This window comes from Ochlerotatus camptorhynchus, unplaced genomic scaffold (genome assembly GCF_037179485.1).
Source record: "Ochlerotatus camptorhynchus isolate MF236.1 unplaced genomic scaffold, CSIRO-AGI_Acam_v1.1 ptg000330l, whole genome shotgun sequence".
Taxonomy (NCBI): Eukaryota; Metazoa; Arthropoda; class Insecta; order Diptera; family Culicidae; genus Ochlerotatus; species Ochlerotatus camptorhynchus.
In genome coordinates, this window is record NW_027040818.1 from 9187356 (window position 1) to 9200186 (window position 12831).

The window sequence follows — 12831 nt, forward strand, 5'->3', positions numbered from 1 at the left end:
CAATTAATAACTATTTTATTTGACGTTTGGCTGAAAAACGATTTCCGGCAAAGTTGTAGCTGATTAAAATTCCCATAAGAAGAGCAATAGAACTTGTTAACAGTACAATATGTAAAAAGGCTATAAGACAATGAACAAAAAGTTTTGTTTTCCCATACTAATTTCCATATAAACTTCAAATGGTTTGTGCCATGTCAGTTTCTTATCAAATGAGTTTAAACTTTTGGAAAGTAATCAGGACCCGATTTGGAACCGTTTGAACACTGTGGAGCGAAAATTTCAAATTTTGCATCAGTCTATTAACTATCCTACGGCTAAAAATCACGATAATAAAAATTTAAAATAAAATATTGATAAAACCTGGAGAACGGTTCCGCGATACAGTGGAATAGGAGCCGAGAAGACAAGATCGAGAGCGTGGGTGAACTCCCTGACTGCTACAGGGAATCAAGCCGCAGCAACCGACAATATCCGTTTCATCAACGATATCTCACGATGCCTGTGCGGGGTTAGGATGAACCCAAGGATGCCTGTGAATGACACGAAAAATAAAACAATCTCAGATGAAACTCCTTAAATTAACCTGGAGTATTTTTGAAGTCCATATAGTGTTCTTTCTTGTTTATGTTTCCAAAAATGTGGGCTCTCATACTTATTATTTTTCAACATTTTCATACATTTCCTTCATGTATTATTCAAGTGGTTGAGTACATTATTTGCTGTCTTATTTCATTTACTGATGCATCATATAGGTGCTGAATATCACTAACAGGCTTAAAAATCCTGACATGCGTACCATCCACGCAACCAATTACGCCGGGAAGTCCGGATTTTTCGTAAAAGCAGTGTTTGATTTCACTCTTTTCGACTTCTGGAATAGGGAATTTTATTGTTGCTGGACAAACTTCTGCTTCGAACACATCGATAACAGCTGATAATGCCTTCGATAGTGTGGGTTGTGCCATTCCGGCAAAGAAATCGTTTCCTATCTCTTAATTTGCCGTCCACAATGTATAATAAATATCTGAAGAGCTCTTTCGATACACGAAAGTAATTTAAAAATCTGTAATCGAAAATCGCTTTAAATATTAATATTTCTATAGATTTCAGCAAGTACTCACAAATTTGGTGGCATACACAGCAAAAAAAAATGTAATATCGATCAATGTAATTCAAGCTGATGTATGAAATAATGATGTAATAGCAAAAAGCAGATACAATATTACATCAATGGATGTAATTTTGTTCGCAAAATCGATGTACATCGTGCAACGTTATATTACACAACCGATGGATTGGCCTGGTTGCAGCAGTTTGGATGTAATATTCAACAACTTTTTTTTCTGTGTATTCAAGGGATTACTCAATTTGCGACGCTCAAGCCGCACAGTTTCTAAATGGGAATCCTCGGTTTCATCCTCCTTATCACTAAACCAAAACTCATAACAACTCATTGTGAAAAAAAGGAAAACTCACAACTATTAGGAAAAACTTTCCACTAAACACCGGGTTTGACCACGATTGGTTGATTCACAAAAAAAAAACGATCTTCGAATTAACCAAAACAAATCTCCACCTCTCTCAAACAAGGACCAAATTACATGCTATCGAAATGGCACATAAAGTTACTTAGAACCTTAAGTTATAATTCCTAAATGATAGAAAAACGGGTGCTCTATTGCTTTAATCCTTATCTATGATTTTATTTATTGAAGAAAACAGATATTTATACCAGAATCAAATTACTGTTTTGTTAGAAAATACTGCATACGCCCTTATCATAGCTTGAGTGATGAACTTTTACAGTTTGACGTTTCTAGAAATGAACAGCACTTCGCTGTCGATTCATCCTTCCTCTTGATGCAAAATGAACATCTCGCGTCATGCGAGTCGACATTCGGAATAGAGTGAGCAGCGCTGCCATTTATACAGATTTATCTGTATTATACAGATTTTTTAATCTTAATACAGACCCGATACAGAATACAGATTTATTACAGATTTTTAAATTACAATACAGATTTATACAGATTTTTATAAAATGCTTGAGAAAAAAATCTATATCAAAATAAGTTATCAAGCAGTTCTCACTAATATCAATATATGTTATAATTTTGATATTCTTCGCATATCTTTTAGCTCTCATTTTTTTTTTCTGTTAGCCATCAACTCCATCAAAATGAAATCAATTTGAGTTATCAGGAATAATGAAAACAACATAATTCTTGTTTTAATTTTGTTCTCACCCTCTGCTCGGGAACCTATCAAATTTCCATCGACAATTAATCATGTTATGGTGTTTTTGACAGCATTCACAACCAGAGGACCAACCGCTTTCGGATGCATATGGAGCTGGTAGTAAACGATTTGAGATTGTATGGGGATTTACAGTATTAATTGAATATTTCCAATATAAGCATGTATGTTAAATACAAGAAAAGTGCCCGAGCACATTAAAATGGTACAAATACAAGTACTCGTAAACATTTTACTTGCATTGAAAATGTATTTCGTAAGAAATTGCGGATTTTCTGATATTCTCCATACTGCAAAAATGATTTTACCAGCACTGGCGGGGCGACATCTCTCGACTTTTCGGTGTAACTACCACACAAATGATGTAATTAATTGTATTCATCTATATTAAAAATATCAAATAGTAATGAACTCGTGCACTTTTTTGCATTTAAAACTGCTTATCAGGAAGATAATGAATAGAAACTAAAATCTCCATACATTTTCAAACGGCTTCATATCACTCTTATAAATAAGTACGGACGATATCACAAATGGCGCGATTATATCCCGTATGGTTAGTACAATAGCCCGAATAGGTGGTTAAGCACTTTTTATGGTTAGTTTGTATGCACTGTATTTGTAAAACAACAAAACATGATTGATTAAGAAAAAAATCGTCAATACAGAAAATACAGATTTTTTAATAGAGTGGATACAGATTTTTTATAAAACCACCTGGCAGCTCTGAGAGTGAGAACTGTCACGCGAGAAGGAAACGAGAATGGTCATCTCGATTCGCGCGAGAAGTGGAATAAACACAAATATCTAGAAAAACGCACGAGAATTACACTACACAGCTTAACGTAGTCTACGTCAACCCTGCGGTCGTGTCTTGTACACAACCCCAACATTTTTTTTTTATCAAAACAATCACACCAAAATCAGAGATGTCCCATTTTTTAACTACTTGATCAACAACTAATCGATTTTTTTTGTTCGCTGTGCTGTCATTTTTCCACCAGTCAGAGTGCAACTTATGTTTAAAACTATGGGTGATGATTTTCTGGAGAAGTTAATACCCCGGACAGACTATGGCTTAAATATATCATGTAATATAGGCTGTGAAGCATGTTAGTTTGAATTTATACGACACTGGAATAGAACAATACATACATGCGTTCCACGATTAAAAATTAAAGCTAGAATAAGTTAATTAAGCATAACTGTTATACACAAAAACACCTCTGACAATTTGAACATCCCAACACCTACACTATTACACTGATAACATTGATAACTACAGATAACACATATAGAAAAGAAGTACATAGACCACATGCAAGTATAGGAAACGAAACGAACCATGCAATACAAAACAACAGATAATAAACAACAGGCCAGTTAGTAGCCAACAGATCGTCAGGCAATAAAGACTTTGAAATAGAAGTTTCTAGTAATGGTGCTATTTTCCGAGCCACTGTGTTTCTCCAACCCACGAACACGGAGTGTACAACATTTTTGGTGCCGTGACCAGGATTCGTGGTTGGAGAAGGCCATTGCGTTCCGCGGTGTATTGTTTGGAGGAAGAATAGGCCGAATAGAGGACATCTTTGTGGCAACGGATCTGCTGTTGTCAGGTTCATCAACGGCTGGAGAACTCACTCTCTCTCTCCAACGCCAACGACGGACGAATATAGCCATCGTACACGTACAGTGTCACGCGACAACCAGAGGGACTGCTGCAGTTGGAAATTTAATACAAGGCCCGCATCCCTCAGGCCACAGGTGAGTGGCTTTCCAATTATCTCTCGCAATCTCGCTGGTGCTTTTGAGGTTTGTTTTGCTTCCATGTTCTCTGGATACAACTGCTGCTGGTGACGTCGCACGGCTCGGTATCAACACATTCTGCAAGTCGTACGCCTGGAAGGGATCCTGAGGCACACCAATTGCATTGTAAGCTGTGTTCGTTCATCAACTGTATCGGCTGTGGAAATCCAATCCGACAGCAGAAGAGCCGATTTGGAGTTTGGATTTAAAAATTCAAGCCCTATTGTTGACAGGCCTCAGGTGAGTGCTTGTCCAATTAATTTAAATCTTTTTGGTGGTGCTATATGGTACTATTTTGACCCTTTCTCGATACGCGTGCGTGATCGTTGGCTACGATTGGAGGATCTGCACACCTGAGACGAAAGGTTACCACGACGAGACGATTTGGTTTGGGCTTGGACGTACTTGGAGCAGAAGTGGATCGAGTTCAACTGATGGACGGCGTGACGTCATAGTGGCGTATGGTTACGGAAGTATACTGGTACATCTGGGTGGTTAGAGGAAGAGACGCTTTAATCTACCGACAACCGAGGCTAGTGGTATCGAACCAAAATTATTTGCTGGGGAGCTGATTGCATTGGAGGCGATTTTTGAAAAAAATTACGAGGCCTGTTGTTGACAGGTACAAGGTTAGTACCTGTCCAACCAATCTATCTCCTAAAGCCAGTGCTATTTTGGATTTTCTTTCCCTTTTTTGGATTTTTGCTGAGCCGTTGGAGTTTTCCACATTGGAAGATAATCTGCTGCAACGCAGTCTGCATTGCTGGTTGCACATTTCGGCCTTTCTTGGATAAGCCTCAATTCGAAGTACGACGACGATTATTTCACGGTCTGCTACTGCACGAGTGTTGGCGTAAACTGAAATTATTTGAATACAAGGCCTAGTTGGTAGTGGGAATGACTGAGAAAAAAAATTAAGGAAAAGGTCAAAAGGCGTGAGCGGATCGTCGCTTCAGTAAAACGCCATGCTTCATTTCTGGAAAGTTTCAATCCAGATAGTCAAACGGGGGAAGTTCAGTCGAGGCTGGACAAAATTGAGGCAAAATTCGAGGAATTCGAGGAAGTTCCGGAGGAGATTGCTGAGATGGATGCGGAAGGAGCGTATGAAGAGGACTGCAACAAAGCCTATGATGATTTTGAGAAGCTGTACTATCGTCTACGAGCAGCGTTGCTAGCGAAACTGCCACGAGAAGATCCAGCTCCTGATTTAAACAACTCAACTGCAAGGAATGGCCAAGCTGTAGGGGCGCACACTGGGATGCGTCTACCACAAATCTCGCTACCGGAGTTCGATGGCGACTTCAAAGGATGGCTGTCGTTTAAATCTACATATGTTTCGCTGATCCACGAGTCCGGAGAACTTAGCGACGTCCAGAAGTTTCACTACCTCAAGTCGGCGCTCAAGGGGGAAGCGGCTAAGCTCATCGAGTCGCTTACACTCACCAACGAAAACTATCCCATCGCTTGGGATACGATCACGAAGCGGTACTCCAATGAGTATCTTCTTAAGAAGAGGCATCTGCAGGCGCTTATGGAGTACCCAAGGGTAGAAAAGGAGTCGTCATCTGCTATTCATGCTCTGGTTGATGAATTTGATCAGCGTTTGAAGATCCTGAAACAGTTAGGAGAGAAGACTGATCATTGGGGTGCAATGATCGTGCACTGGATGTGTTCGAAACTGGATACGAAGACGCTTCAGCTATGGGAGGACCACGCAGCATCAACAAACGATCCGACTTATACGATTCTGGTGAACTTTCTGGAGAAGCGGACAAGGGTGTTGGAGGCGGTATCATCAAACGTCGAGATGAAGGGCAGTTCGCAGAAGGTGGAAGTTAGGCGTCAAAAGGTGGTCGTTCATTCCGCAACCGATAGTGATAGGAGTAGTTCAGCATGCTGCTGTTGCGGTGATTCACATTTCTTGGGCCGGTGTGGCAAGTTTACGAAGATGACCTTGAAGGAGAAATTGCAGTTCGTCAACGGCAAAAGGTTGTGTAGCAATTGCCTAAAGTCAGGGCATTGGGTACGTGACTGCAATTCAAAATTCTGCTGTCGAGACTGCGGGAAAAAGCATAATTCGCTGATCCATCCAGGATTTCCTCTGAGCAAATCGGAGCGCAAGCGGAACGATAAGGCGGTAGCGACGAACCTAGCGACCAACGAGGATGAATCTGAAGAAGAAGGAGACAGCGACGATCAAGAAGCGGTTGGAACATACAGCGTAGGGACTAAGGGTGGTAGAGTCTCGAGCGTAATGCTGTCTACAGTTGTACTTGTCATACGGGACCAGCACGGAGGAAAACAGTTGGCGCGAGCATTGCTCGACAACGGATCGCAAGCGAACATCATGAGCGAGCGGTTATGTCAGATACTCAGCCTAAACCGGCGCAAAATAAACTTACCGATTAGCGGGATCGGTCATTCGGAAACGCGAGCGAGATTCCAGGTGAAAACCACAGTTAGCTCCAGAGTTCAAGACTTCTCCGTGGGGATGGAATTTCTAGTTCTGCAGAAGGTTACGTCGGAATTGCCATCGGCACACATACCTGTGGCATACTGGAAGATTCCTAATGATATTCAGCTGGCTGATCCGAACTTCAATATAAGCAATCGGATCGATCTCTTGATAGGAGCAGAGCACTTCTATCGTTTCCTGTTCGAGAGAGATATGAAACAGATCAAGTTGGGACCAGGGCTGCCAATGCTGGTCAACTCAGTATTCGGTTGGATCGTCACGGGGAAGGTTTCGGAAGCTCCGAGTAAGGCAGTAAGCTGTTGCTTAGCGGCAACTCCGGATAACTTGGAAGTACAGTTGCAGAAGTTTTGGGAGATCGAGAGTAATGAAGAACGAGCGGCTTGGTCAAAGGAGGAACAGGACAGCGAAGATCATTTCTTGAGAACATTCAGCCGTACGGAGGAAGGTCGGTACGTCGTACGTCTACCTAAGCACGTGAATTTCGAGCAGATGTTGGGTGAATCTCGCGCAATGGCGCTAACGCGATTCAAGAGATTGGAAAAGCAACTGGAGAGGAATCCGGAGATGCGGTTGCAGTACAATGCATTCATGCAAGAATATTTGGATCTTGGGCATATGAGAGAAGTCAGTGGAGATGAAATTCAGAAGGAGGCAGCGGCAACAAGTGCGAAGAAGGTGTACAACTTGCCACACCATGCAGTGCTTAAGGAATCAAGCACCACTACAAAAGTACGCGTCGTCTTCGATGGTTCGGCCAGCACGGACAGTGGTTATTCCTTGAATGATGCGCTACTGAAAGGCCCTATAATTCAGGACGAACTCCTCAGCCTTCTTCTACGTTTCCGGAAGTATGAAGTAGCACTTGTTGGCGACGTAGAGAAGATGTACCGACAAGTATGGCTACACGTTGAAGATACCTTGCTGCAACGCATATTCTACCGATTTTCTCCAGATGAACCTATTAAAGTTTTTGAGTTATCAACGATAACTTATGGATTGACACCTTCGTCATTCTTAGCGATTCGTGCTCTACATCAACTTGCGGCAGATGAAGGAGAGGAATACCCGGAAGCTGCCAATGCTGTAGTTAAGGATTTTTATGTGGACGATTACATCGGTCCAGCGTAGACGAGGCCATCCAGCTTCAAAAGGACCTTGATACGCTAATGAAGAAGGGTGGATTTCCTTTACGCAAATGGTGTTCCAATCGGCCGGAAGTTCTGACTGGCATCCCGGCCGATCAACTTGGGACAAATTTATCTATTTCATTCGAAATAAGTCCAGAGGAACAGGTGAAAACTTTGGGAATCACCTGGGAGCCTGGAACGGACCAATTACGATTCTACTATGGCATCACAGCAAGCAAGCAAGCGTGGACGAGAAGACGCATCCTGTCGTCCATAGCCAAACTATTTGATCCGCTGGGACTGATATCACCGGTGATTGTTGTGGCAAAAATGCTGATGCAAGAGCTCGCTCTGCTCAACTCAGGATGAGATACGCCTGTTCCGGTCGACATTGAAAGGAAATGGAAAGCATTCCACTCACAGTTGGGCAAAATATCGGAACTACGAATCAGTCGATTTGCTTTCGTGTCCAATTGGGTGGATATTCAGTTTCACTGCTTCACTGACGCTTCTACTCTTGCCTACGGTGCGTGTTTATACGTACGGACGACGGATGAAGCAGGAAACGTTCGAATCGAGCTGCTTTCCTCAAAATCACGCGTCGTTCCCCTCAAAAGATTGACCTTACCAAGACTTGAACTTTGTGCCGCCAAGGAAGCTGCACTACTACACTCCTTGGAAAATGTACGTTCGGTTTTCTGGTCGGACAGTACGATTGTGTTACATTGGCTACGAACTCCTCCTAACACATTACATACGTTCGTGGCTAACAGAGTGTCGACGATTCAAACCTCCACTTACACACATTCTTGGCGGTATATAGCGGGAAAGGAGAACCCTGCTGACTTGGTTTCTCGCGGAATGGCTATTGATGATTTTCTACATAGCCAGCTATGGAAACAAGGACCCCCATGGTTGAGTAGTAACGAAGATGCGTGGCCCAATTCTTTAGAAGACTACAGCATCCCCGAAGAACTGTTGGAAACTCGCAAGGCTGTTCACAAGGTCACAGTCACGGAACCACCCAACGAGCTGTTCAGCTTGCGTTCTTCATTGCCTCCTCTACTTCGAATCGTCGCTTACTGTCGTCGTTTTGCCTACAACTGTCGCAACTCAACTGATAGAAAAAGCTCGACCACTCTCGCACCTGATGAAATACAATCAGCGAAGATGACGCTGACCCGTATCGCACAGGCTGAACAATTCCCAGACGAACTCAAAGCTCTACAACAACAGAAACGAGTCGACTGCAAGTCTAGCCTCAAGAGACTATTCCCCTTTCTCGACAATAGCGGAGTCATCAGAGTTGGGGGACGTCTACGTTTCTCAAATGAAGGTTATACGGTCAAGCATCCTGCTGTTTTACCAAGTCATCACCCATTAACGAATCTCGTTATAAACTTCTTCCACTACCAGAATTTCCATAGCGGTCCACAATTTACATTGTCCGAAATACGTCAAGAGTTTTGGCCCATACATGGTAAGCGTATTGTCAACACCGTGCTTCGGCAATGCGTTCGCTGTTTCCGCACCAATCCAACGCCTATCCAGCAGCCCATGGGACAGCTACCTGCCGGTCGCTTACGCCCGGGACGACCGTTTCAGATAACTGGCGTTGATTATTGTGGGCCGCTCTATCTTAAGCCGACCCGCCGAAATGCAGCTCCCCCGAAAGTGTATATTGCAGTCTTTGTTTGCTTTTCGACAAAAGCAATGAACCTCGAGCTGGCTAGCGACTTATCTACCGCTAGTTTTCTCTCAGTATTGCGAAGGTTCATCGGCTACCGTGGAAGACCTGTTGAAATACATTCGGACAATGCCAAAAACTTCTCAGGGACCTGTAACGAACTAAAAGCGCTGTACGAACTGCTGAATAACCAGATTAGCTCTACCGTCATCAGTAAGGAACTTTCTCAGCAAGGAATTGAATGGAAGTTTATTCCACCACGCGCTCCTAACTTTGGAGGATTATGGGAGGCCGCGGTACGCTCCGTGAAAACTGCGCTGAAGAAGGAGATCGGCCTCCAACAGTTAAGCTACGACAACTTCGCCACGCTTCTAGTTCAAATCACCGCCGCACTGAATTCACGACCTTTATCTCCTCTATCTGACGACCCCACTGAATTTGAAGCGCTAACCCCCGCGCATTTTTTGATAGGCTCAGCCATGATAGCCCTTCCTGACCCCAATGTAATGTCAATTCCCACAAACCGCCTTGACCACTACCAGCAAATCCAGCAAATGTTTCAGCGCTACTGGCAGCGATGGAGCAAGCAGTACCTCACGCAGCTACAGGTGACAACGAAGAACCTGCCGATCAACCCCATCCAAATCGGAGGAATCGTCGTGCTACGAGAGGATAACCTGCCACCACTTTGTTGGCCACTGGCGAGGATCATCAGCTTACACCCAGGCTCAGACGGAATCGTGCGAGTAGTGACGGTGAAGACGGCGACTGGTGTGTATAAGCGGGCAGTCAATCGCATCTGTCCACTACCCAATGATGATGTAGATCGACGAACTACGAGGTCTTCAGGGCTGCCAGCAATCTCGAGCTCTTAGAAATAAGCATTTGATGAACGATTGAATTGAAAAATGAATTTTGAAGCTAGTTCAAGGGGGCCGGTAATGAAGCATGTTAGTTTGAATTTATACGACACTGGAATAAAACAACACATACATGCGTTCCACGATTAAAAATTAAAGCTAGAATAAGTTAATTAAGCATAACTGTTATACACAAAAACACCTCTGACAATTTGAACATCCCAACACCTACACTATTACACTGATAACATTGATAACTACAGATAACACATATAGAAAAGAAGTACATAGACCACATGCAAGTATAGGAAACGAAACGAACCATGCAATACAAAACAACAGATAATAAACAACAGGCCAGTTAGTAGCCAACAGATCGTCAGGCAATAAAGACTTTGAAATAGAAGTTTCTAGTAATGGTGCTATTTTCCGAGCCACTGTGTTTCTCCAACCCACGAACACGGAGTGTACAACAGGCTGGTTTGCAATGAGCACTCATATATAGGATTTCCAGTGAAAACTAGATGTATGAGTGCTCATTGCAAGCCAGCCTATATTACATGATATAAGCCATAGTCTGAACCGTACATAAATCTGGATCAACAATAGAAAAGGGCCCATCAGCATTTGTAAACAAACCGTTCCAAAGCCCTTTACTTACAAAGCGAAGGCCACCCACGCAAACCAACACCATCATCGGATAGGGGAAAATTCCACCTACACGATGATGGTGTTGGTTTGTGTGGGCAGCCTTCGATTTGTGAGGAATGGGCTTTGGAATGGTTTGTTTACAAATGCTGATGGGCCCTTTTCTATTGTTGATCCTGAAATAATGATTCAATTTGAAAGGGACCGGGGCTAAATCACAAATTATGTCCCCACGGTAACTGAAATAAACACGAGTGCTGACCGGTTGCTTAGATTGCAGGATGAGATTTAAACTCGTTATTTTCAGTGTGAGAGCCATGGATGCAAAGTATTACAACATTTTTATCCTTACATTTGTATAATCCACATGTATATTATGCAATTAAGAAACTAGAGAGTATTTAAATAATGCTCAGCATAAATAATAAACGTATACCCCAGCAATTTTCCTACAACCAATGACTGCAGATTCTTCCATTCTTTTAAAAGGTCCGATTACATCGAAGCCCTTTCTCTCATCAAAGTCAAAAGAATTCAATCATGCATCGCTCCGAGAAGATTGCCATTATCATTTGCCGAGAACTGGAAAAAAAAAACAACAACCTTCCATAGATTGACCTCCTGCAGCAAAAAAGAATGTCCCACCCCTCTTTCACCGAAGGCCAAGATGCAAATCCATATCTGAAGTCAATTTTCTATCTACATAAAAATGCAAGATTTTTGCCTCGTTCCACTCCATTGCACTCTGCTGCATCTTGAAAGAATTTTCGCTCCCCTTGGAACTCCCTTGTCCCATTCCGTTGTTATGGCGAATCTATTCAGCCAGGGGGTTTTCAAGGAGTGTGGACCATATTTTTCCACTTTGCCCTCCCAGCTTGAGTAGAAATTTCCTTATTCTTAACAATGGTTGTTGGCACGGCACAGGCGAAGAAATGAAAAGAAACAACACAACAAATCCTAATGGACGTGATATTGAGCCCCGAAGCGATTGAAAGGAAAACTGGAGCTGGTTCTCGGCTGCAGTCTTTGACTTCTGTGTTGTTTCGTAGTGGGAGAATGGTTCCCGAAAACGGTTCAATGCGACCCATTTGCTATACACGAATATTGGTGGAGTGCGGCTAAGTCCGTTTGTCTGCGGGTGACAGAAAGTGCGAGAAATTCAATTTTCGTTCATCGGTGAATAAAATTTAACGATTATTTTTATTTCGAAAGCTGGCTGCCATGCAAGAAGGTGGCTTTTATCACAGGAATTGGAGTCTTTGGGGAGGTTAGTTTTTAGTGCAATGGAAATCTGACACGTCCGAGTGATTTTTTTTCCTTTAGTGTTAAGACCATTACAGAAGCTAATATGGGATGAAGTGAGTTAAAATAGATCGGAGATAGTGTTTTCTTAATTTGCTAGAATTCTTGGTCCTAAGAGAGTCAGACAAAATAAAATCATCTTTAATAAAACTAGTAAACTGTAACTGTGCTTAGTAGAAGGCGACCTGTGGACCCTTCGCAGACTACGAAACTGGCAACGTGTGGCCATGGATCGAGTAGAGTGGAGACGACTTCTTCGGACAGCAGAGGACATCAAGGTCTTAGCGTGATTGGTAAGGTAAGTACTGTAACTGTACTTACAATTCACAGTTTACCCTCCATTTAACGAGAGGAAAGAGCAAATTATCCAACTGAAAAGGTTGATTGAATTCTACATCAAACAGCTTATATTATAAAAAGTAAATCATCCTTTCAGAAAAAAAAATCAATTATACAAGCGCTGACCGTTGATGAGACGGTTGGCCGGTGAACATTTCGGTCCTGACCTTTTTTACGTGCGTTAAAATGACATCCACTCAGAATAAAGAAATAAAAAAAAAAAAAAATTAGTTGGGCACCATTTTGTCCCAACTGATTGAGGTCTCAGAAGGCCATCGATTCAAGCTCTGACCTCACTTGTCACCTCACTGCAGTGCAAAAGCAACC

General features: G+C 42.5%; 1 protein-coding gene across 1 annotated transcript; it reads left to right on the top strand.

Annotated features, from left to right (window-relative positions):
- Nucleotides 1–5149: 5149 nt before the first annotated feature.
- On the top strand, nucleotides 5150–7628 carry LOC135708661 (uncharacterized). The gene is made up of 2 exons (XM_065230762.1): nucleotides 5150–7435; nucleotides 7560–7628. The coding sequence occupies exons 1-2, from the start codon at nucleotides 5150–5152 to the stop codon at nucleotides 7626–7628; spliced, it is 2355 nt and encodes a 784-aa protein (XP_065086834.1).
- The last annotated feature ends 5203 nt before the right edge of the window (nucleotides 7629–12831 follow it).